General features: G+C 40.3%; 2 protein-coding genes across 6 annotated transcripts in view; one reads left to right on the top strand and one right to left on the bottom strand.

Moving 5' to 3' along the window:
- The window catches only part of LOC135349720 (uncharacterized), a 93,193-nt gene that overhangs the window by 58,028 nt on the left and 8,628 nt on the right, over window positions 1–26,537 (top strand). The gene's annotated exons all lie outside the window — the stretch shown is intronic.
- LOC135349716 (E3 ubiquitin-protein ligase RNF213-like) overlaps window positions 1–26,537 on the bottom strand; it is a 66,591-nt gene that overhangs the window by 33,977 nt on the left and 6,077 nt on the right. For 2 of the 3 annotated variants that reach the window (XM_064548303.1, XM_064548301.1), the window contains exons 6-32: window positions 25,494–25,840; window positions 25,170–25,396; window positions 24,869–25,114; window positions 24,627–24,804; window positions 22,303–22,367; window positions 21,971–22,250; window positions 21,808–21,906; window positions 16,605–16,724; window positions 12,163–12,358; window positions 11,804–12,106; window positions 8,553–9,145; window positions 6,797–6,965; window positions 6,514–6,737; window positions 6,163–6,462; window positions 5,204–6,098; window positions 4,661–4,919; window positions 3,859–3,974; window positions 3,738–3,812; window positions 3,582–3,688; window positions 3,324–3,462; window positions 1,867–2,080; window positions 1,596–1,818; window positions 1,407–1,538; window positions 1,249–1,351; window positions 1,023–1,185; window positions 772–943; window positions 585–721 (exon numbers count right to left, since the gene is read on the bottom strand). In XM_064548303.1, the coding sequence (XP_064404373.1) occupies window positions 585–721; window positions 772–943; window positions 1,023–1,185; window positions 1,249–1,351; window positions 1,407–1,538; window positions 1,596–1,818; window positions 1,867–2,080; window positions 3,324–3,462; window positions 3,582–3,688; window positions 3,738–3,812; window positions 3,859–3,974; window positions 4,661–4,919; window positions 5,204–6,098; window positions 6,163–6,462; window positions 6,514–6,737; window positions 6,797–6,965; window positions 8,553–9,145; window positions 11,804–12,106; window positions 12,163–12,358; window positions 16,605–16,724; window positions 21,808–21,906; window positions 21,971–22,250; window positions 22,303–22,367; window positions 24,627–24,804; window positions 24,869–25,114; window positions 25,170–25,396; window positions 25,494–25,840 (6,082 nt within the window). The remainder of the gene's footprint in view (window positions 1–584; window positions 722–771; window positions 944–1,022; window positions 1,186–1,248; window positions 1,352–1,406; window positions 1,539–1,595; window positions 1,819–1,866; window positions 2,081–3,323; window positions 3,463–3,581; window positions 3,689–3,737; window positions 3,813–3,858; window positions 3,975–4,660; window positions 4,920–5,203; window positions 6,099–6,162; window positions 6,463–6,513; window positions 6,738–6,796; window positions 6,966–8,552; window positions 9,146–11,803; window positions 12,107–12,162; window positions 12,359–16,604; window positions 16,725–21,807; window positions 21,907–21,970; window positions 22,251–22,302; window positions 22,368–24,626; window positions 24,805–24,868; window positions 25,115–25,169; window positions 25,397–25,493; window positions 25,841–26,537) is intronic. The other variant, XM_064548302.1, reaches the window with a different exon arrangement.

The raw sequence follows: 26,537 nt of genomic DNA, 5'->3' as shown, positions 1-26,537 counted from the left end.
TGTCCGTGTGAAATAGTGCGTTTCCAATCCCATTTCTTTACTATCTATGGAATAACATAGTAATAATTATCACTAATGTTATTCATTTGTACCTGCCAGTAGGAAAGGCAATAGTTACTATCATTGCCTTTCCTGCTAGTTGCGGTTACAACAGCTAGTATCTGTGACGTAGGTCAGACGGAACGCCTTTTGTGTACAAGTCTATTGGAGTTGCGTACTCTTCCTAATGAACTCTTGTTTGCACACAGTAACATACTTATGTGCAATTTATATAATTATATTTTACACAAGCCAGCAAACTGTGTAATAGGTATAATTTATCATGAAGGCCCGAGATCACTATCTACTACAAGGGCCATGCAATATAATCTGTCTATGGTATTAAAGGCCCTTGACCACAATCTACTACGGGGTCAATTAAGGTTAGTAACTTACGATATAGCGTTCCCACCCACGCATCAAATGCTCTATGCGGAAATCATTAATTGTGTACAGTGAGGAATCACAAAGCTAGCTGTAACCGTAACTGCTTGTGGCCACGTAATAAATAATAGGAACGTGAGCACACACTAGTGCAACCGTACGTTTGCTCCCACTGCCTTCTTGCGACAATTTGGTGCTGTTCCAACTGGTCATGGTCACCTGCTTCAGCAGCATCTGGTGCATCCACTTCCAGGTTTTCCCTGGCCAGCACTCCCTCCAGAGAGGGTGTTGAGAAATCCTTAAGAGGCAGGGGAAATTAAAATACACACTATGATGTCTAAGCCTTACCTGTGACATCCTAATCATGAACTTTACCACAAATTCCTTAATGCCAGACATGACATCACCTACAAGAATCTCATCACAGAACACAGAGTTCTCACAAGAGTTGAGCTGAATGTCCAGAAACTTAGTGAAGTGACTGATCTCAGCCCAACTGGGGTCTCTAACACCGCACTTGCTGGAATTGTGTCAATATGCATGCATTCAGTCTATTACGTAGTATTTGCATCTAGGCATGGAACAAGGCCAGTATTCACCTGAGTATGATCTTGAGGCAGTCCCTCTCATCGCCCTCAACCAATCCCTGGTATAAGAAGGTGTCTAGATTTTGACCATTTGTGTACCTCTTGAGGTATTGGTACACCCTCTGTATTGTGGGCCCTTCAAATTCCTTCTTGTTCATACCAAGCACACCAGAATCTGTAATAAAAGCGAACAGGTATGACAATATTGTTGTACCTAACCTATATATAATTGCAGTACCCGGTTGTTGTTGTCTCCTTGTGGCAACATCTTTAGGGCTGGAACATTGAACAGTAGGAAATAGATTAAGTAGGTGGAGAGTCTGGAAATCCTCTTGGTCACTCTTGAAGATATGGAAGACATAATATATATATTTACAATCAAAATAATAAACTCACTATTTGCTCAGGTAAAGTAACCTCTACCATGTAGAGGTGACCGGTATGCCTTCTCCATACAAGACCTCGGCTGTCACTGATCCCACTCAGTATGAGTAGTGAAAATAGAATACAATCAACCTCAGCAATCACCTGGGGGTAGTATATGGGCTTGGTACAGACATTTCATGACAATGGGATGATACTCACATTTGGCGCAATGTCCAAATGATAGATGGTGCAGTTATCTCTCCCTGTGTGTTTCTTGAAACTGTCCATAAGCGTGTCAGTACTGACCACAGACCCGTGGATTGGGATGGTAACATGAAAAGCATTGTTGGAGGTGGCCTGTTTCAAAGATTCCGCCATCTGCTTAATGTATAAAGATTTTCCCATACCAGAGCGGTTTGAGGACACCACACGCACACACGAGCTGGGTGGAGGGCTTTGAAGCACTATACGATTAAACACTATAGCTTACTTATCAGGGTCCACCATTGATGCTCGCAGGTGTAATGTAGGATTGACCTGACTGACCTCCATGTCCATTTGGTGCACAAAGTGTGCCTTGAGGTAGTCTTTGCAATCATCCACTATCAGTTTGGGAATCACTGGCCGTTGATTATTGCCCAGCCGTGTGATGATGTGAGATTTTTCCTCACTGTTTTCACTACAGATCACTACAAGGCGATAGTCTGCAGCCAAGGTAGTGAATACCATAATTATGTGATGGACAGATCATAATTATGACCCAGTGATACTATCATTAGCATGATTTTAGCAGCTCACTTTTTTTTAGGGTATAGTCAGCTAGATTTGGTATATACAGTGGAACCTCCAAATAACGGATAACTTGGTTTTGTCCATTATTCAAAGGTGTCCTTTCTTACGTTACCTGCCTCAAGCGCTACGTCTAGCCCTGCTTCAAGCAAGAAAACTATATATGTGTATATAATTATAACACTATATTTTTCTTTCTTGAAAAAAATCTATAAAAGCAGCAAGCCTTAGCAACAGCTTTATTTTGAGGATGATTTCTGCTTCTCTGCTAAAAAACGTTCGCGTTGGCCCTGAATTGCGCTGTTTCGGACCAGGTAGTGGATGACTCCAACTCCACTATGACTCCACTTCTGCAGGAAGCGCTCTGCAACAAATGAGCCCAGCCTCCTTTTTCTCTGCAGTCGAGCCCTAGTGTACAAGCTTCTCAGTTCTGTATGGCCAGCTAGCTAGCAAGGAACAGCGCTTGTACACAGCTAAGAGTCTACTGAATGGGCATGCATGCAGTAAACAATTTTGGAGTGAACATGGCTGCAGGACAAAGTTGATGAATGCCTAGAATACCTCAGTACTGTGAAAATGGACCCAGAACAGTAGTGAAAAAACTGAACAGCCATATACCGTATAGCGTGTAATTTTTGTGGGGAAAAATATTTGTGGTTTTCGTGGTTGGAGGTCTGACCATAAATATTTTACCCACGAATGAAGCGACCTTGCCTACCTTTACCTGCAGTGCAAGCAGCAACCACGAAAAATATTACCCACGAAATGTCTCAATATTGCTGAACCACGAATATTTTGTCCCCCGAAAATTACCCGCTATATGCAGGTAGCTAATTATTATGCTTAAATACTTACCCTCAAGCTTATAATTCCCTGGGAAACTATATGCTCATAATTCCCTGCTAAACACACACAAGTGTGGGATCTAATGAACTAAACCAGTATATGCAGGTCTTTGGAAATAGATGAACAGCCACAAATCGACTAAATCAAATCAATAAGATGGTGCAAAGTTTCAGAACTGAAAATGTTAAATGGTGAACCATGACTGACTGCATGCCATGTGACTCTTAGTCAGTAAACTTGGCACCCTGTGCACTAATGTACTACCAAGAGCGTACGCCCTTGCATTGGTACTATGTACACACAGTGTCTCACCAGTCCTTCCCTGAGAAAGCTCTTGCAGTGATCTCAGTGCGGCATCACAGACCTTATTGGAGAGCCTCTCAGCGTGGGCCAGACAAAACACTCTCCTGAAGTAGGGGTCATCAATGGCCCGTCGCCAAAGAAGACTGACCTGCAGGAGAGGTGAATAAGGAGCATCGAGATACACAGCTCCAATGTACTAGAGCTAGCACTATATATATATATATATATACACGAAGCAGTTTATTACTGGACAACCCATATATTTACCTCTTCAACTGTAGTACACAAAGTACAGAGAAGGACCTCCTCTAGTGTGGGGAGCGGGAGGGTTGGGTCTTCAATGTACAACGCCAGCACACTACTCAGTATATTGTCTAGAGGGGGGAACATTGGCTATAAATACATGTAGCTATATAACAGTACCAGGAGCTGTGACTAGAAGATTAGGTAACCCAGCCTTGAGAAAGTGGCTGAAGGGTCTTTGAACTGTCACAGTACCTGTGCATTCAATGTATAATTTTGATAAACATGCATGTAATTATACCTGGAGAGCATTTGCTGATAGCCTTTAGCACACGTCCCAGGTGGTCAAGTTCCAGATGGCTCCTACAGGCTTCAGGATCTCGAGCTTCGGTGATACCGTCCCCTACAGCCTCAGAGCTAAAGGAACAATGCTACTCTAAAACATAAACGTAATGTATAACAACAAAGCAGCTACATGCAAATGGTAAAATTAAGTCGAAAATGGAAGTTTGTCTCGAAATTACGCCCGCTCATTAACTTGTTCAAAATAAATTCGAGTCTATAATGAAAATGCTAAATTAAAGTAACGATACTACAATTAGCACCCCCTTCCACAAAATCCTGGCTATGCCCTGCTTTGCACACTATCTAAAAGCTTCGCATGTGCTGATGCCTCATGAATACACACATGCACAATTGTTACATTTGCATGCAGCTAGAATGGGGGAAAATGATTAACCATGATCGTTGTTAAAAAGGATGCCAAAGTCCATAAAATTATAATGAAACAGCTAGGTGCAGCTTTGCAGATCAGTATACGTGTTATAGGAATTCTCGAATTTGATGTACTCCTTATAATGAATACAAATGGGCAGTATGGTTTTGGTCGCACGTCTTCACCACAAAGCCCCTCAGGACAAACTTAGTTATCTTAGTGCATGGGTGTAATTTCGAGGCGAACACCTGGGTGGAAGTATAAATTTGAGCCAAAACAACCGATTTCGAAAATAAGACCATCCCACCTATATATACAGCTGTACGTGGTGTAGCATGCAATTAGAGTATGTTCTTGGTGAATACGGTATACAGAAACCTCAACCTACAGATCTAGCGTTGGTTCCACTCTACTTATGGCCACATCAGACTGAGCACTATTCTCCATCACCCTGGCATCAAGCAGCTTCATAGCCTTCTCCACATCCCCTCTACTTTGATATACAGCTTCAACACACTCTTGGGAGTTATAGCCTGCTTCCACTAACTCCTTTACCCCAGGGTGACTCAAGTCAACTGAGTGTCTCACTACAGACTGAATTTTGAGCCCTACATCGAGTTGAGTAGGATTTTTTGGCAATACATTAGCTGTACACCCAAAAGAAAATGGTCAGCATAATTATGCATTCAAGAAATAGCATATAAACACGCCATAAAAACACTACTTCATGCACCCATTGGCCATGGGCACATGCAATGTGTGTGTTTATGCTCAGCATGTAATAGTTATTCACATGGCTATGAGTAAAGGCCTTGACCATAATCTACTACCGGGCCAATAAACAGCTTGTGCATGGCACTAGTCAAAAGGCAACAAGGTACAATGTCACTACTATACACTATAATTATATACTGTGCTCCATTACACTCACTTTGTTCACACACTGGCACAGTGGCTTCATCATCTGACTCCACTGGATTATATATTTCCTTTGTTACAGTAGTTATATGATCTTCATCCACATCTCTTTCATAAAATAGGTCCTCATTGGTATCACACCAAGTCTCAATTTCAAAGTAGTCAACATCCTGGCATTCTTGAAAAGCTCTTAGAACGTGGCCCTTAGAATAGTTAAATCCCATCAACGTTGTGTAAATACTTTTCTGCGATTCGTTTAGATCTTCAAAACTCAATGTAGGCATTAATGAAGGTATTGGTTCAGAAATAGCAATAGGTAAAGTGCAATCAAGCTGGATTGCTTTGTTCTCTGAATTGGCAGAAACTTTATCAGCTTTGGGAATGGTTTCCTCTCTACCCATAGGCTCAGGTTGTGCGGCTGCTTGCAGTGAGTCCTTGTTCTCTGAATTGGCAGAAACAGTATCAGCTACGGGAATGGCTCCCTCTCCGCCCATAGGCTCAGGTTGTGCGGCTGCTTGCAGTGAGTCTATTACCACCCTACTAGAAACCTGAGGGGATACACTCTTTAGCAGCATTAATATGTTATATTCAACTTTGTGGTTGGTGCTAGTTTGACTGAGTATGCCCAGTTCCTTCCTTAGTTGGAGCAATTGAAGCGTCGTAAAGTAGTTCAGTTCATAGTACTTATCACGAGCACTTTCCATAATTTGTTTCCAGGTAACCATATCCCGTTCTAAGGTGTGGATGATGTAGTCCTGTAGAGTAGCCACTCTTAGTTTTGCTTCCTCCAAGTTGAACTCGTACCCTTTGACACATTTGAATTCAAAAGTAGCATTGGAGTATGTGACATCTCCAGCTTTCTGGAGCTCCAGGTAGAGCTCTGCAATACTGGTGGCACAGTGCAGAAGCTGAAAAAATTGTTTGATCAATACATGCAGGAGCATTACACATAATTATGTCACCTATACTCACATTGAGGTAGTGGTTGACCTCCGCTCTGTTCTTTGCATTGTTCCCACAAATGAGCACTAACTTGCTCTCAAGGTCTCGAAGCTCGTCTAGAGTGTAGTTCCATTTAACTAGTTCCTCGTATTGGCGGGTGAGTATCACTGAGATGAAATCATGAACAGTCCGAGCATTTTTCTTAAAGCCTACTCTGTATGTGCCGTACTTGAGAATGTTTGCCATCTGGCCATAGGAGGAGGTAGTCTCCACAGAGCCCTGGGTATCCTTTACCGACGTGTACCACTTTATGTCCTTATTACAGCTGATCTAAATGGGAAATGTGCATGGTAAAGTCCTTGGCATGCATACTACACTTACCAATAGCTCTGGTAAGTTACTGTTTTTGACCAGAGCTTTCCAAAGTGATTTACATCGGTCCTTAAGCATCAGATAATCATCAGACTCCTTCATCTCATAGATGAGAGATGCAAAACCACTGCCAACAGTTTGTAGGTGAGAGAGTTTGTCACTGGCCAAGTCTCCCTCTCCTCCAGCAGCAGTGGCTAGAGCCATGGTCACAAATCCTTGGATGTCAATGACACCTGTGAATAAATCAATATACCATGCAGGCTCACTGGTAATACAGAACTATATAACTTACTTTGTGTGAACGCTTTGAGCCATTCAATGATTTCCTGGCAGTTACTGAACGTTTGAAGACATTTGTACTTTTGTGGGTTGCTGATAATATCCTTCAGAAATTGATCAGTTTCTACTGCACCCGTGTCAATAGTCGCCAGAGTTTGGTCTTCTTTCACGGACTCTGTGAGCTGAAAGAGTGAAGAAAACAGGTAACAGGTTGAGATTATGACCTGTTAGTTATTATAGTAATCCTTCTAGAACAATCAGGACAGACTATTATTTAACCACCTATATGATTATTTGTCAGTTTTGGTCAGTTGATTGAACATTAGGTTATGGACAAGACTCGGAAGTAAAATACTAGCAGTTGAGAAGGTTTAGTACGGCAGGAACTGATGAGAAGTGGACGATCGACAAGCTAGACAGCAAGAACTTGAAGTTTGAGATGAAACATCTGCTATCAAATCCTCTGGCGAGAGGCAAAAACAGAGAAGCAATCTAACGTGGTTTGAATGTGGTGAGCCCGGACACTTTCGACGAGATTGTCCTGAATTTCAACACGAATGGCTGCAAGAAAGATAAACCAGCAGAACTAGTGATACTTAGAGCCTTCGGCTTATTGACTCTGGGGCAACAAGCTATTAATTATGATGTCTAGAAAAGACTTACTGAAAAACTACAAAGAGTTCAAGAAAGTATATTTAGGAGATGGGCAGATGGGCAGGTGTCAGGAAAACTCATTTACAAAGTGAGATACCCAAAACAAGCAGTCAATGCATGTATCGTGTTCTCTATGTGCCAAAGCTCTCGTGTGCAGCAGATCAAGGAAATGTTGTAAAATTTGGCAACAAGATGTTGGATTCAAAGTGGAATGGGTGGGTAGCTTAGAAGACATCTGCACTGCAGGTGTTGTACTGTCTTGATTGTGAACCCGTTTTAGAGCATGTGATAATAATTATATGAACATTTGGCATAACGATTGGGACATATACTAGTGAGCAAAGACTCAAAGAGACGGTGTGTATAAGGACCTCTCAAAGAAGTTAGGAATGGAATCTGGAATGGTATCAAAACTCTGTTCAGCTCACTGCATGCAGTCAAGAGGATCTTTCGTTATTCGAAAGCATTGTGTGCTATGAGCAAATCTAGACTTTATTGGTACTTAGATGCTGACTGGGATGGAGATCATGATGATAGACACTCCACAAGTGGTCATGATGGCAAATGGGGCAGTCAGTTGGAGTAACAGAAAGCACGTGGCTCTATATTAACTTTAGAAACGGAGTAGCACTCATGCATGCAGTCTTGCAACTCAAGAAGCGTATGGTTGAGAAGGTTGATGGCTGACATTTGTGAATCTGCAGAAGCATCTAACAATCTGTGAAGATAATCAAGGAACAATTGCTATGGCAATCATTCTTGCACCAAACATATTCGTATTCTAAGTATACCACTATATGTACGTGAAGAGAAAGCGTGATTTATTGCCCAACTGAAAATATGCTGCTAACCAAGTCAATTCTTCGAGTACGTCATGACAAATAGGAGTGTTGAACATAATTATAAACTATGACCTGTCATACGTAATTTAGTCTATATTTAGTAATCCTTCTAAGACAGACTTCTATTTAACCAGGTGTATATGACAATCTTGGTTAGTTGACATTAATTGGGAAGGATTAATATTGAAGATAATACATAATTATACATGTACATGATGTTGTGTATTGGTATATACCTACCGTTCAACGATACACAATACATTTTAAACATACCTGGTGAGATAATCTTTCAACAATTCCAAAATCCCCCTTCAGATTGAGAATATCTCTCAGTTTCAAAAACACAAGTGCCCCTTTTTGATAACGACACAGAATCCAGTAGTGCTCAATGCTTTGCAGAGCAGATCGTAGGGGTGCTTGATTTGGTTTAATCCCCAAGCACTTGCTCACTCCAACATCTAAGTTGAAAACGGCACTATAAAGAGTGTTTTCGCAGGGCGGTAGATCATTCTTGTATGCTTGCAGATGTTGGTCTACAAACGACAGTGTCATGCTCTTATCAACTAGGCTCTGCATCAGCATTTGACAATCCTTAAAAACTGGCTGCCATATCTCTGAGTAAATGTGAGCAATGGTGAGGTCTGACCTAGTGGCTAATATTTTCTTCAGCCTATTGTTAAGAGGGCGGGTGTAGAGAGTGGAGCCGTGATTCTTCATGGTCAGAAAATGATCAGCAAATGGTTCTAGAGGTTTTGCAGATGTGTAGCACAATAGTTGTATAGAGTTATCGTCGTTGAGCTGACAGAGATCAGTAAGTTTAGCTCCACTGATATCTTGACCAAGCTCATCTCTCAAGGTAGCCATACCTAAATAAATACATGCCAAAATCATACCCACATATCAACATTTTACACAAACTTGAGCATGCACATGCAGTACAGGGGCGTAGCCAGGATTTTGAGGAGGATGCTATTACAGATGAGAGAGGGTGAACAATTTGGTTGACTGGATGCCACACCTCTTAGTAATGACATCATAATTAACTTCTCTGCCTAGTTGGGCATGGCCCAATCTTATATTCGCATAATAGAGAGAAGCCTAAAGCCAGCAATCAGGATGACCTACAGGAGAGCTGGAAAGCGTCCTCTCACAGACAATGGCCAAGGGTTAAGCACAACAACGTTCTGGAAAATAATCCAGTGCAAACCTTCCTTGTCTGAACTATGGAGCTGCATAAGCATAAACACTCAACCCGAAACAATATAACTTCGATGAATAATATTTGATTAGTGCTACCCGGCCCATGTTCCTGTGGTGGAGAGAGAAGAGTCGTCGTCCTAATTATTAAGAAAGAAAATAGTGCTGAAAACGAATCAGAATTTAACCCTTTCCCTGCTTTAATTAAAAGTGAATATTTGCATATTTTGTTTAAAAAATTTATAACTCATGAACCGTATATTAAAAACACTTGTAACAAAGTTCCACAGGTAGAACCGGACCTGTCGCATTCATGGACTCATCATTGTTGCCTAGCAACCAACCACCACCCCACAAATAACAATTGTTAACAAAAATTCACAATTATGTTCACAAACAATACTGTATGATGTTACAAAGTGACTGAACACATGATATAAGTGTTCAGAATGTTCTCACGATGACATGGCTCACTCAGGACTCAATCATGATCTGCAGAAACTTGTATTTGAGGTTCTATCGGCAGATGCCCTTTTCCCGGGAAATATTTTCTTCACCTACACACAGGATTACAAGTTCAATGGTGGCTCATGATGTCCACTGTTGTACTAACTAGCCTAAATAAACCTATAGTGAAGCTATCAAGACTACAAATGCTACTCTATAGTGACTTACCAGGTTCAGGAAGATGGTCCACCTCAAGTGCGTCTTCCTCAGGATTCTCAGGCTCTTTCTTTTTAGTTTGACCTCTGAAAGGAAGTTTCCTACCTAGCTATGATCTCAGTCACTGTCCTCTCACTCTACAAGGCCATAAGCATCGATATTCTCACTCTCTAGCTTCCCTAGAACCTCCCTGACGTTGTACTACGAAGATCTTGTAGCAATTATAAAACGGTCACTTTTCTTTCGACAATTCTGATCGAACCGTACCTTGAAGCAAAATATTAAAAATACCACATGGAAGAGCAGCTCAATGTGCATGTGCTGGTACCTGCAGTGTGTGCATAGCTCCAACACAGCGTGCACAATGATTTTTTTAAATTTATCAGTAGCCATGCCGACTATAGTCGGCTAAAGCGGGGAAAGGGTTAAACACAGACTTATGTATATAGATATAGATAGTACTAGTTGATGAGCCTAAAACTCATTGAAGATGACATGCATAATCTTATTTGGCTTTTGCATGTAGATTTATGTTAGAGCACTGAAGTGCTAACCCTCGGCTATTTACGTCTCACAAGCAGGTAATGATACGGTACGTATACACGAACATGGAAGAACCTAGCGGCAACTACCCGGCCTAAACTATATGGAGGAAAAATATGCTATAACAAGGCTTTGAAAACGGTAGTGGTGCATGGTCAGACATATACACTATAGGACTATATAGGATCACAGCAGAGTCAAAAAGAAGCCTGAAAGTAAGATACCTGACATGCACTCTGGGAGTCCTGGAACGTTATTTTGATCACAGCAGAGCTGGCCTACAATTACTAGGACACCAGGCTGACACCAAACGAGGCTCACGTGCACAGTAGCCAGCAAAGACTCCTGGAGTCTCTTCCCAAGATAACATGTATGTGGTAATCTGGTAATGTGATTTAGGAAATCACCAGAACCTTGGACTTGTAAACAGGATATTAATAGATGTAGAACCTTCTAGATGTTAGTAGTAAATACTTAAAGTTATTGATTACAAGACATTACAATGTATCCACATGGCTGTAATAGTGTCTCAAATAATAGTGCGATCTACTATACTAGCTATGGACGTGCAAGCTCAAGCTTCCTATAGCTTTTATTCGACAACGAAGCAAAAATTCTACCACTATTAAAACCTATATGAGAAGGCTGCTGTAAACATAAATTATCGCTGTGGCATCCAGATGAGCAGGCTCAGAAATCGCAAAACAGGCAGACAAACCAAACGACTACTATACCCGTGGCCGCCCACACGTGCATCGGGTAACAATTATACGTCCTACCAATTTACCAATTTTAGCTAATGACCATAAATGGCCAACCAAAGTGTTGTTTTGGCTTGGACATAGTTATGGGTGATCATTTAATTTTTGAGTTCACAAATCGGGCAGTGTATAGCTTTGCAGTAACAACGTCAAACAGTACAAGGTAAAGTCATAAGTTGAATAAAAAGTTTGTGCGAACAGATGATACTAAACCGAAGAGACATTTACTGTAAGTCAAACTAGCCGTAACTTGGGAAAGCAGCTTTAGTTTGCAAATTCACGAGTTAAAATCCAAGAGAACGTGATTAGAAACCTCACACACACGCACGCACGCGCACATGCATGTGCAATCAAACGTACCTTCAATTTCAGATATCCAGCCACAAATATATGTGTATGCTTTTCTACGATTCTCAATAAATAGATACTGTTGCATTCTCTTGTCCAGGGCAGCGGAGACGATCTTCAAGGTGAGTTCTTCACCTTCTATTGCTTCAAAAAGTTTTTCCACACGGTATCTGTGTGCGATCATCTGATTCAAGTCAGACATTGTGATATCACCACTCAAAACACGATCACACATGTCCTTGAATTTGAATACAGCACAGACACAGGCTCTCTGACACTGTTTGGAGAGGCCTTCCATCAGGAGACACACATCACCTAAGAGCATGGAGGTGATAAATTAATGGTGCAACAAAGTGATAACAGTATAGAACCTTGTTTGACTATTTTAAGGTAGGTGGGCCAGACAATCCATTCCAAGAGTACTCCTAAAGTAATCCAATCATGACTGTTGTCTTCCATCAACTGAGGGTAGCGCTTCTCTAAAATAGCCCCAAACACTTTACCAAATGCCACTGAATCTTCCTTTGTCATTTCAAAAATTATACTCTCCAACTGCTTATCTGATGACTGCATGTGCATAAAATTAATAATAAGTGCACAACTATTATAGTGACTGCGGAAAAAACTGCTATAATTATAATACAGCTGCTTTACTATATTGTATGTATTACTAGCAACCATATACAAACTTTGCGAGCATTGATTGCTCCGTAAAATTGCTTATACCACACTTACGTCACCACTAATTGATCTCATTGGTCAACAGCTGTAGGATATATAGTCATACAGCCCCAGACGCAGGCTAGGCATGCACAGTTTTCAAGTTGTTTTTTTCATTTGTTCAAGAAAGTAAACAAGGAGAAAAGACTGATCCATGCTTGACGTATTCTCCTCATTTCGTTACTGTAATAGAGCTAGAGAGCTAGAGAGCGGTTTTCTGGTCTAAATGACAGGGAAATCCCCATCTCTGTTCAGGGAGCTTCCCTCAATTTTGCTGCTATTGCTATTTGCGACAATCCAGTTGAGAAAGAAGAAGCTGCCACTAGCTGGTTTTAGCGAGCTTCTGTTCCTTCTAGAGTTGACTGCATGCAGGTATTGACCTTAGTACATCTGTAGAATAGGTAAAATATGACTGTAGATTGCTAAATATCAATTCTAATATTCTGAGCAAAAGGGGGGTTCCTTTGCTCCCTTGGATCTCCCCCTGGATCCGCCACTGCAACATGAGGATCTGACAAACTGATGCTGTTGTTGAAGATGTGGACATAAATCAGGAGCGTAGCCAGGATTTTTTGGAAGAGAGGGCAAAACCTATCAGCAGGGCAGGGCGGAAATTTTGACCGGAAGCCACGCCTCTTATTATACATACCTCCTTCAGAATCGGGGCAGCTACAACGGCCTCGTACTATGGTATCGCGGAAGCTCTCATTAAGACGATGGGCAGATGGGAAAGCTCGGCTTATTTGCTGTATGTTCACACTCCCCGGGACCAGTTGTGTACCATCGCTAGAACTATCGGTCAGCAGTAACAAAACTGTTTGGAACACTTACGCTTGTATAATTCTGCATCATTATGTTGGTTCATTAGTCAATATAATTTCAATATGTCCATATCTAAACTTTGCTATTTAAGTAACAGTTGGTACTAGGCTTGGGGTCGGGTAGGGCTCATGTAACGAGCCACTCCCTTTTGGGGGGAGTTCTGCTGACCCCTCTCCCCAAGCGAACAGGATGTACCTAAGCTACTAGGGTGTGGTTTCGGGAACTAACTAGTCCAAATACCAAGCCTATTAGAGCACAGAGTAGCCGATTAATGTTACCTAGTCCAAGTACCAAGCCTATTAGAGCACAGAGTAGCCGATTAATGTGATGTGTTAGTTGGGTTGGTCTGAAACCTTTGTGGTTTGTGATGGTATATTCACGTCTAAGCCCAAAGCGGCTAGTCGTGGGTTCAGCCCAATTAAAATGTATCTAAACCACGCCCATGGACGCATGGAAGCTTAGCCATCTTGTTGAAGGCCTATGAAGGAGGCTAGGAGCTATTCAATAAACCTGTCGAGTATGAATGTAAGTTGAACATAAAAGTGCGACTTTTTTAGGCCACAAATACTATCCTCTGCACACATCCTGTTTTGGTGACTATTATTGTAACGAAAAGCGTTGGCAAATTGTTAATGATCGATAGTATAATGTTCATAATGTTCATTATACCAAAATAATGCTTCCACCTGCATCTTACTCACAGAAGTCTCGATCTGATCGAGTTTCTGAAAAGACAAATGCCTGGACGATTGTCACCGATTTCCTGAAGAAACGAAATGGCTGGAAAGTTTATGTTTCATAATGAAAGCACAGCAGGTGCTGATGCCTTGGTGGAGATGCCAAAACTACATAACTAAAATAGCTTTTATACACATATGAACATTTTTGCATTTTGCTGCATGCGAACTCAGAGTGGGTAATTTGATTGCAGGCATAATCTGTGACGTGTGCAGCTCTAAGTCACACCCACTTCGACAAAGTTTTTACCAGAAAATGAGCTACCTGCATAATTATGTAGACTGCTACAGCTGCTCAAGGATCGATCAAGTGCAAGTATATTATAGGCTTTTAGTCATGTTTTTGGGAATTTTAATTTGTGGATTTGCAAAATAATGCTTCGTTCTCGAGTTATACCTACTTTTTCTCACTTGGAATGCCATTGCAGCCTTTCAAAAAAGTGGGTAGCAAAACTTGTTCACCGAGTGTGCTACTCTACTTAGTAGTTAGCTCTGCACTAGAACGCTAGCTATTGGTAGCTGCAAGAGTGAGCTGCAAGGCTCTGCCATGCATTACTTTAGACTTGAGCTTTTGTATGGTGGATGGTCACCCGCCTCCGCCTACCACCACAATGAACCGCGCGCGCGGTTAAACAAAGAGCCGCCAAAAATTTTAAGATCAGTCTGCACAAGGTCAAAAGTCAATCAATCATGTCCTGCAGTCTGCATTTGATAGCCAAGGAATACCTTGCGTTAATTAGAATCCAGATATGATTTATTAACCTTTGACCTTGTGCAGACTGATCTCTTTGTTTAACCACGCGCGCTGTGTGTCTCCTACCGCGAGCGTTTATATTTAAGCGCACGCGGTCAACGGAAACTCTGCACGTGCGGTTCATTGTGGCAGTAGGCGGAGGACCCTTCTCGGCCACCGTATTTTTGGGATCGATCGTTTTTAACAATCATGGTCGATCATTACCCACTCTTTGAGTTTCAAAATTAATGCAAAAAATTAATGTTCATCATGATGTGCATAGTACCGTAGCTTTATGTAGCTTTGGCACCTTCATCGAGGCATCAGCATCCGCAGTGCTTTCCACAGTTGGTGCTTGTAATAGGGTGGTTCTATAATTACTTAACCAATTTGTGCCTTAATTTTGCTGCATGCAAACTCGGGTAATGATCGATGATCATTGTTAAAGACAATTGATGCCAAAAGTCAAGTCTGGTTGCATCAAGTAGACCTTCATGCAGCTCTCTTCTGACTTTTGCTGCTAGCGTTCTAGTGCAGAGCTAACTACAAAATAGAGTAGCAACACTCCATGGACAATTTTGCTACGTATTATACTCTTCTGAAAAGGCATTCCAAGTAAGCACAACTATAGGCATAACTCGAAAACGAAGCATTATTTTACAAATCCACAAATTAAAAACCCAAGAAAACATGGCTAGAAGCCTATAGAAACTCCTACTTGCACTTCATTGACCCTTAAGCAGCTGTGGCAGGTCTATACACAGACACACAGACGCACAAACACACTACCGTATGCCTCGCTTGTGCATACATGCGCACCGAGGCATAATTTTGTAGTTAACCTGAGGCATGTGGGCAGCGGCGGATTATTGTTTTGTTTGTTTGCCTTGTATATTTGGAGTCTTTTATCTGGGTAGTGTTACAGCATGGATAGCCTCCACACAACAACAATAGTGGCAGATTTTGATAAAGCCCAAATAAAAAAGCAAAAGCTAATTTTGTAGCTTACCTTGCACATTGGCTTTACTATAGCTAGCTAAACATGGCTTTATAGTTACTTTCTTACTACAATGCAGGCTTTTTTGCTGATTCTACAGTGAGTCCGGTCCTACTGCATGTCAATATATATACCAGGGTGTCATACAGGATTTTGAAGTAGAGGGGGGAAATGAGAAAAGTAACCAGAAAATGTTGCTAAAAAAAGGTCAACTGTTATTTCAATACCCAGCTATGGACACTCAGTCATAATTGAAAGGGGGGGGAATTGGAGCTATATAGGGGAGGGATATCCCCCTTTCCCCTGTATGAAACCTTGTTACTACTATTCTACTCTAGGCATAATTGCTGGCTCTATACTGTGATCTTAGTCCGCTGATTGCATGACTGACCATACCATAGCCGAAAAGCCTTGCCCCACAGCGTTCAAATCTGATTTTACGATAATTATAACACCCTGGTTGTGACACTCACAAAGGTTTAGCACTTCAGTGCTGAACCTTATTATAAAAACGGGTACTAATTTTAGTGAATTTGTGATTATTTATGAAAAAATAAGTATTTTAAGAGTATGCTAAGCAAGCTAGCCCTTTTCATCTGTATCTGACTCCAAACTTTCCACTCAACCTTAAAACTCATACTCGTACATCTTTGACAATTATTGTGCTAATGAATTTGCTACAAATCCGCCAAAATTAGTACCTTAAAACAGAGAAAAATCTGAAAACACTAAAATTACTACCCGTCTAATAGTAATTAAGGTATATGATCTCTGTGGCTTCTGTATCTAGAGTGTATTACTCACTTTTTGGGACAAAATTAAATTAGCAGCAACTTTACAAGATTCCATTACAATATCAGTGACAGTTGCATCTCCATTCTGCTCAACAAACCGAAGAAGTGAAAAAATCTCCCATTTAGGAACCTGTAAAAAAGGATTGTAAGCTGTATCGTATACATGCACGCATGCACAAAGATATATAAAATGCTTAATACTTCACACAAAATTCAAGGCATGCACTTATTTTAGGCGCATGTTAATAATTTCTTCGTGTACGCACATTCCTTCATATATTCGTAACACCATGCAACCTCCTCTGCAACGTTTAATACTATAGATCTATAGGTAGGGGGACTCAATTTGCTCACAGGTGAAAATGTACATTATAATTAATATTAAGCGGGTGATTCACAGGTGCAAGTAGGGTTAGGCCTGACCAAATTGATTGTCGGTTTCACAAGTCTTACTGGGGTTCATAGAAGAGAGCTTACTACCAGGCCTATACTAGCTAGCTGTAGCTTTTCATTTTTATTGACCTATGCTTGGTAAAATTGCACCGTCAGCTCAATCAGCACTCTCCCGCAGATGATTATCACCCACTTAGCGGTTTTGCATACAAGGTCATGCTTTGCAAACTTCCACAAGAAGCAATTCCCGAGGTAAGACGCTCCTTCTGTCATGTGCTCCTGGTGCGTACGTGGGGCTCATTCTAAGCCATGCGCATTAAAAAAATAAACATCACTATATGGACATGGCCTGGGAACGGGCCACACTCATCTAGTTCTGAAATAGTCACAGTGCTTCTTTGATCAGCTCTTGCTTGCTTTTATTGCAAAAGTAGGTTGCGATGCAGTGTTTGCTCATGAATTATTCATGAGTTTTTTTTTGTTTTGTGAGAAAGAATGATATTGTTTCTATTGTTTTATGTGTCTACACTGTTGCACTACTCATAAGTAACTATATTACAGCGCTTGCTAGCTATCAGTACGCTAACTAGATGGCAAAAATTTACCACAAAGATCGTGTGGTCACTGCCGATTTTAGTCGTCAAATAATAGACAAAGAAAGACTCTAAATTAACAGTGACCTACCAGCAGTTTATGATATTCCTGAGGGCGGCTCGAAGAGTTCTTGCTCCTATCTATCTACAAACTGAAGAAAAATGCCATAGTTTACTAGCTAGTCGGCTATTTTTCCATATTTTTTTTACTTCTACACGAGCTAACTCGATGACTGTTCATTGTTTTGAAGAAATTGTTTCGAGCCGCCCTGCCCCTTTCCTCCTTTAAATAGATAATTGCTTTACTGGCAAAGAGTATGCAATATCTAGCATATAAAATGAAGACTAGTGTATAAAGTAAAGACAATACTACTGATAATTACTGTGTGGGCGAACACTGCATCGTAACCTTAAGCCATGCGCTTCTTCAGCGTGTCTGAACTTGTGGTCAATACTAACCCAACCCCCCCTCTAATGTCATAATGACGTTAAAAATGCGCTGTGACTATTCTTACGGCACTGTAAAGGCTGCTTACCTTGCTATATTTACGGCATAGTGAACTTTCACCTCTGGCTCTGGCAACTTCCTAGCCTCGATTCAAGGCCGGCCTGGGATAGAGGCTAGCAACTTCCTGTAGCAAGTTACCCAGGTATAATCAATATGGCGCTAGACTTGCTCCATCTACAGAATGGCCAGGAGTTCTGCTCTTTCGAGGAACTGGCCGAAATTATTAAGAAGTGGGAAGAGGTTAATTTTGTTACTCTTTACACAAGAAGCTCTAGGAGTATTTTTGAAGCAGCTAGAAGAAGGGCTCCAAAAAGAACTTTTCTCGACAAACTGAAGTATTCAGAAATTGATTATGCATGTGTACATGGAGGCAGAGAATATAAGTCCCAATTTACACAGAAGAGGCTGTGCCAAAAGTAAAAATTCTGACTGTGCTAATTAATTTTGTCTAGTGTACTGTACCAGTAGACTATAGTTCTAGCTTATTAATACTGTCTGCATTATCAGCTATCAATGCTTTGACAGTGACTATAATTATGACGTCCATGACCTCGTGTACTGGATGTGCATCATTGCATGCATGGTGTGCAATAGGCGTATAATTATTCGCGATAATAATTACGATAGTACTTGTTAACGTATACCAAATCACAGGACATTTTTAAAGGATTGCCCATTTGTGATTAAGATTAAGACAACACTGGATGGAGAAAAGTAATACATCAAGGAAATTCGTGGAGAGCATAATCATGATTTGTCTGAGGTAAGCAAGTGGGGCTGAATCAGAAACATGTCTGCTTAAGTGTTCATGCACAGTATACGTCTCATCATATGCCAAAGCAACGGCGCCTGGATTCTGAAACAAAGGATGAAGCAGTAAAACTCCTCGAACTCAGAGCTAACAAAAAGCTTTTTCGGAATCACTTGATGAATACAACTGGTAAAACAGTGACACTCAAAGATCTTCATAATATTGCAGCGAGAAATGTACTAAAGTTTCGGAATGATTTTCGTGAGCTAGTATAGAAGAAATGAAGAGCATTAAAGGTGAGCTTCATAACTTGCACCTTTATAGTGTCGTATGTAATCACGTTTTTCTTTTTTAGGTTGTAGATTCAACTGTTACTGCATTTGTTGACGAAGAGAGTATGTTAAAGGCTATATACTTTCAGACACCTGAAATGAAGAATAAAATTATATTTGCTTCTTATCCTGAATTCCTCTTGATTGATGCTACGTACAAACTAAACGATCTGCATATGCCTTTGTATGTTTTAATGGTAGTCGATGGGAATGGTGAGAGTGAGATTGTATGTCTGTGGCTGATACAATTTGAAGATAAAGAAACTATTACAAAACTTGTTGAAGAATTCAAGAAGTATAATTCAGATTGGATTTCAACGAAATGTATTTTGTCCGACAAAGATATGACTGAGAGAACTGTTTTAGGCGAACAATTTCCACAGTCCAAGCTTTTGATTTGCTTATTTCATACTCTGCGTACTATGAAAAGAGAGGTATCCTGCGAAAAGCTTGGCATATCACAGGGAGAAAGGAGTATGTGCTTGGAAATATTGTTGAAAATGGTGTATGCAAGAGACGAAGAAGAGTATAGTAGCTCTTTGATGAGTTAAAGAATGGACCACAACGACTTGTGGAGTACTTTGAAAATAATTGGCATAGCATTTGCCATGAATGGGTGGACGGTTTGAAAAATGCAACTTGCAACTTTATGAATCGCACCAACAATAGAGTTGAAAGCATCAATCAGAAATTAAAGTCTGTAATTTCTCGGTATTCAGGAGTTACTCAGTTTTTCCAAGATTTGATGAAGTGTTTGAACACTCTGAGAATTGAGCGTGATCATAGAGCACTTGAAATAGTAATGAAAAGACGTGTATCATTACATGAGTCTGATACATCATTTGGACGGTATATGTCGTTTTTGACACCATAACTCCTTTGAATTTGTAAAAGACCAACTAGAAAACGCCAGTAAAGTATAGATTATTCAACAAATTGATGAAAAATCGTGTGTATTGCGATCTCAAGGCCGATCTATAACAACTACTATTGACTCTTGTCCCTGCGGCTTTGTTTCTGCTATGAAACTGCCATGCAAGCAAGCATATCTTTTCAGTGCGCACATCCCAGTCTCTATTTGAGTATGAGGAATCTCTCTGTGCTGAAAGGTGGACGCAAAAACATTTTACGAGCCATCATCGGGCATATGCACCAACTGATGAGTGATTGTGATGTGGAAAGTCATGATATGATTCAAATCTCTACATTAGAACCAGCAAGAGCAGTGCTCTCTGAGCAGCAAAAATACAGGAAATCTTTCAATATAGGCCAACGCTTATGCCAGCAGCTCTCTACTTTTGGTATGCACGACTTCAATGAAGGAACAGAAGTCCTGCAATCAATAGCGCATCTCTGGGAAAAAGGCAAAAAGGTTGTCATTGGAGAAGCAGCAGGTATAATTTCAGTATGAGACTGTTACGCATTTTATTATTGTGTATAATTATATACTCACTGTTTTACAAGTGTTTTGGCAATATTTGCCAAATTTTTGTATGTAGTTCGGCATTAGTAGTAGGCATCTTACAGGGTTTTATACAGAGGGGGGGCGCTCTAGAAATCTGAAAAATTAATGATTATGTCATAACCTAATGTATGGGCATTTCTCGTTCCTTTTTTCTTACTATAGACACTGGTGAGGATCTATCAAGCGACAGTGACGATTCTGTTTCTGATCATAATAAAATCTCACCTCCCATCCTGACAGATAAAGACACAGTTGGTACGTTTTTCGTTGTTGTAATGTGTGTTGCATCACCCACACTCACCATGTATAATTATAGATCTGTTACAGAAAGCACCTGATTCTCGACAGCCATTGTCTACCATTCAAGATAACACTTTTGCGATAAAAATACCGCCTGCAATCAAGAAACGAGGTCAACCAAAAGGTGCTAGACTAACAGTGATTGGCCTTCCTAAAAAGAAGGGAAAAGCTTCTTCCAAACCGTTGTACTAAAAAATCAGAATGGGAGAAGACAAAAGATGTGTATACTTCCTTTATTCCAGATTCAGCCCTGTGTTATTTATACAGTCTTCCCTTCTCCTTCTGTAGTTATGCTCAACTGGTTTGTCGATGAAGAAGTCACTGAACGAGCAGTGAGAGGTGGGGACCTTATTGAAGAACATGAAGTGGAATGTTGCCCGGAGAAAATACCCAGAAAGTGCTTGGATGTTTGCATTGCTCAAATCAAAAAATACTTCACTTTTGACGGCTGGAGTTTACTTCAAAATAGCATAGATACTTTGCTTGTTCATGGGAATTGGACTTGCTCAATATGCTGCATTGATTTATCTACAAGTGAAAGCATTGGCTGTGATAGTGGTCTTGGATGGTTTCACTTGAAGTGTGTTGGATTGAAGAACGCTCCTAAAAGCAAGCACTGGTTTTGTAGATCCTGTCATATTTAATTTTTATGTGTATTGATTATTAACTCATCTATTATAGCGCATGCGCATAAATTATTATTATGGTCAGAGGTGAAAGTTCACCATGCCGTAAGAATAGCAAGGTAAGCAGCCTTTACATGCAGTGCCGTAAGAATAGTCACAGCGTAAAAAATGCAAAAGTAGTTTTAAAAGTGCCCCCTTAAATAAAAAATATACTTGTGAGGTTTTTACTTATACAACAAACACACGTTAGCAACTCTTTCAGAGAGGATACTCAATAATATCTTTTGCCATTCTCCTAGAAGAGTCTTGTCACTGTAATCCAGTGAAAGTAGAACCTTCCAAACCTAAATACACAACGAACAACTGTAATACTCAACATACATAGACTACATTGTAAATTGTACACACCTCAAGTTCTGGGTAAATCTTAGAAAAGGTGTGTTCCTTCTGAATTTCACACCCGAGCATCTTCCCTCCAATTACACTAGGGTGATGGATCCAATCTCTCACAAAGCCATGCATCTCGGAAAAAGTGTCTGCAGACACATCTCCACAGAAGTGCTGTAGAGCAGTAAAGACCAAAGAAGCAGCTGCTGTAATGACTGTAACTCTATGACGAAGTGTGCTTCTCACGACCATAGTAAGGTTCTTAAACAGCAGCTTTGCAGAATCCAAATTCTCCTGAGTACTATAGAAGAAAACAAATAGTCACGCACACACATGCGTTTTAATATCACAACCTTTGAAATATAGCAGACGAAATATTTTTTGCAATCGTATTTATCCATTCCTTCCATCTCGACGTCTGTCATATAAAAAATTATATAATAATTATAACATTCACTTGTAAACAGTTGCCTTTTGACTTCTGAGATCAGAAGATTAGCAGGGCCAGTATAATTACGGTATAATGTAGGGCCAATAAAATTATATGGCATGTTGCAAAGTGACCTTTTTGGTACCTATAAGTCCACCCTTCACCCAATATCAATGCTTTTTATAGTGACACTGAATGAGACAAAAACAGAAGAACAAAACTACCAAACTATTAATTTTTTTCGTATCTATAATCCAGCAAGTGGTTTCTTGCTGGTTTCTAATTAGTTATTACATCACAATTCTGCCACAAGTAGTTTATTGGCCTTTGTAGTACAATTATAATGATATCGGGCCTAAACAGCTTGTGGCCTCATTATAGCCATGTAATAACTAATACCGTATATAGTATAATAAGCCCATCTTGAATAAACGTCCATCCCCTCTTTTGCTTCAAAGTTCTTGCACAAGGGTATTTCGACTCGATTATACGCCCATGTACCCAGAATGAAGAGTTTGAGCATGCGTATAGTAGCTATAAATGCCACATGTTTTAGTGAAGCAAGTTTTAGGTAGTAGCTAGTTATGCCTCGGTGCGCATGCGCAAGCGAGGTATACGGTAGTGTGTTTGTGTGTGTAGACTGTTTCAGCTGCTCAAGGATCAATGAATTGCAAGTAAGAGTTTCTATAGGCTTCTAGTCATGTTTTCTTGGCTTGGTATTTGTGGATTTACAAAATAAAGCTTCGTTCTCAAGTTATGCCTAGTTTTTGCTTACTTGGAATGCCTTTTCAAAAGAGTCCGTAGCAAAACTTGTTCACGGAGTGTTGCTACTCTAGTTAGCTCTGCACTATAACGCTAGCTATTGGTAGCTGCAAGAGTGAGAAGAGAGCTGCAAGGCTCTGCTGACTTGCAGCCGGCATTAATTTTAGACTTGAACTTTTGGCATCAATCGTTATTAACAACAATCATCGTCGATCATTACCCACTCTGAGTTTCTCAGTGATTCTGGATTCTGCATGCAGCAAAATTAAAATGTTCATCATGATAATTATAATCAATGTGTGTATAAAAGCTAGCTATTAGTAGCTTTATGTTATGTAGCTTTGGCACCTCCACCGAGGCATCAGCACCCGCGGTGCTTTCATTAGACTATAACTCCTTGCTGGACCAAGATCAGACATATAACTTTCTCTGTATGGATCTGTTTGCCCTTGAATATGTATATATGCACTCAGGGGCGTAGCCAGGGGGGTGCTAGGGGTGCTCGAGCACAATGTATCTGATTATTCAGCTGAGCACCCCTTCTCTTCCAGATCTTGCTGCAGTTAGGCTGTTAGCTAGCTAGTCAGTCTCTAAACTGTGAGCTATTCTGGCTTAAATCTATGAACTAGTTCTCTTTTGTGATCGTGGCCAGCTTCTCTATGCAAACAAAGGTTCAGCCACGCCCTACTTTGGCAGATAAATTAATTATGACGTCATTAATAAGAGGTGTGGCTTCCGGTAAAAAAATTTCAGCGCTGTGCGTCTTAAAAATCGGCCGCTTTGCGCCCTTTTTCATCTATGATAGCACCCCTTTCTCCAAAATCCTGGCTACGCCCCTGCAACTAGTCCTATATACAAATCTGAACAAAGTCATCAGCCAGGCCAATTTTGCAGGTTACCTTGCCTGAAACAAAGTACCTATGATAGCTCCGTATAGGATATGACCTACCATCCTTCCAGGAAGTTCCTGCTGCTACATCTTCATTATTATCTGCTTTAATCATATACTCATGCATTAGTTTATAACATTGTTGCTAATTGTCAATGAAAATTAATGTTCCTACTATGTATTGAAATGAATAATTGTCATAGGGCCAAAAGTTTAAACCTCTATTTGAGGCTGCATATAACTCGCCGTTCGTAATTAAATGCCCAGTCTCCTAAAAATCAATTCTTGTAGAAAAGGGTGGGCATATTTTCACAAAGGTACGGCACATATACATATACACTTCTTGCCCGGTGAGTGGGCAGATCAAAGCAATCCAGTGCTTTGTACATGGCATATTGCGTCACTACCATAGCAACCATATATTGCACAGCATGTTGCACTGTGTGTAAATGCAGTGGATGAAATCTGCTTTTGGACTTATGCCAGTTATTGCAGGCGCCCTCGTGCAATATGCCATATATATTGCAAAGGAGCAACATAATGCCCGAGGGCGGCATGCAGTCGTGCTGGGCAATAACTAATACAAACTATTATACCTCATCCATGTTGTTCACTTTATATTGAAGCGTAGTCAGGAGAAACGACAGCCAGGAAGTGCAGACGTTGGGTGGTATCACAGCAAAGAGCTCAGAAAGGTCATGATCAGGACATACATACACACATGCTTGGAGAGTGAGCAAGTCAAATTGCATAAGATATTTGAAGTTTATGTGCCTGTATATGCAAACATGTAAAACATAACTGTTAACCAACAACAAGTTTCACAAATGACACTTGCCTAGATTTCTTAGTCTCAAACTTTTTCCTGATAAAAGTTAAACTAAACTTGTCCCGTAGCAAAAACCATCTTTTTGCGAGCGTCCCTTCCTGTCGGGAACGACCATCCTCATTTGGCTCAAATGTCTCAGTGAGAAATGAGTAGAGTGGAATTCCATGGATCCAGTCCATGCTAAGAGTACCACCTGCACCTTTGTTTGTTGCACTGGCCAAACAGATATTCCTTACAGCTTCAGCTACTTCAGCCCTTTATAGAATTGACATTATATATTCTGTTAATTATTTAACATAAAATCACTGACTTATGGGCCTTTTGTGGGATGGAAGAGCAAAGGATCTTGTAATCATCCCATTGTTGCAGTCTAGTCTGAGCAGGAGGCGAGAGGAGCCTCAGAAGAATAGGCATGACGGCCTGTACATCCACATTTTTAAGGGTGATACCAAGTCGAAAGAGGCACCAAACAATACAGACTGCTCCTTGAAGATGTTGAACTCTTTCAGTCAGAGACACTAACCACTCCGCAAACCACTGCAGAATATTAATATACATGTAAGTGTAGCAAAAAATATTGGGCACACTGATCGATGTGCCATCAAAAACACACATATAGATCTGTAATCACTACCTTTTTCAGCACAATTCCATTTTTCTCAGATGCACTAACAGAGACATTATACTCAAAATCTGTTGATTGACCATCATTTGAAAATGCAATCACATGCATAGAATTAAACAAGTGCTCAATCTTGTAAATGCCACTTATTAAAGTGTCTTCAAATTGAACCGTGAATATGTCTTGGTATCGATATAGCTGAAGATAAAACTTTAAGCACAGCTGCCTCATTTCAACACTAGTAGGAGGTCCCTGAAAGCCAAAAAACGACTTTACTTTCTCAGTAAGCCATTTCCTTGAGGTTCTTGTATTTATATCTTTAGGTAGGGCCACTGTGTCAAATTGTTGATGAACACCTCCTATTGATTATGAATGCTCATGATTAGTATGTGAGAACACATAGAGATGTACATGTACATGTAGATGTACTAACAAGTGTTGCAAACTGCGCTGTGCTTAATGCCTCTTGTCATGTTTTGCTTTCGTTCAAGAGTGTTTATAGAAGAGGTAAAGAAAATAATATTATTGTTGATCGCAATTGTTGATAATGATTTAATTCCACACAGTCATGATCTTCAAGGATAGAAGAACTGAATTTTAATTGTTAATAGTACAATGTACATTTCCTGTCAATGATAATTATATACATGCAATAAAAATAAGTGTGTATCTACATAGTAGCATTGTAGTGTTTCGTGGCTTTTACCTGGACCTCATGAAAAGAAGAAGAAATTATATTCTGTGTCAGGATCTCACACAAGTGATATTGAATGCGCACGCACAGAAAAAGGGGCGAAACAGGTTAAGTTCGTAATGGCTGCGGCATTCTGGCAGTACAACTTTGCAGCTCTTTTCTGACTCCTGTAGCTAACAAAAATCTTTAGCTGATTAGAAACTTTGTGCGAACAGATAAATGCTACAAAAGATTCTGAAGAGACTAAAACAACAGCCTTCACTGTTAAGTAAATTATCCATAACTGGAGAACAAAGCTTTAGTTTGCAAATGAACGAATCCAAATCCCCAAAAACGTGGCTAAAAGCCTATAGAAGCTGCTA

This window comes from Halichondria panicea, chromosome 16, assembly GCF_963675165.1.
Source record: "Halichondria panicea chromosome 16, odHalPani1.1, whole genome shotgun sequence".
In the NCBI taxonomy this organism is placed as follows: domain Eukaryota; kingdom Metazoa; phylum Porifera; class Demospongiae; order Suberitida; family Halichondriidae; genus Halichondria; species Halichondria panicea.
Note: the sequence above shows the minus strand (reverse complement) of the source record. Positions and strands in the feature narration are given on the sequence as shown.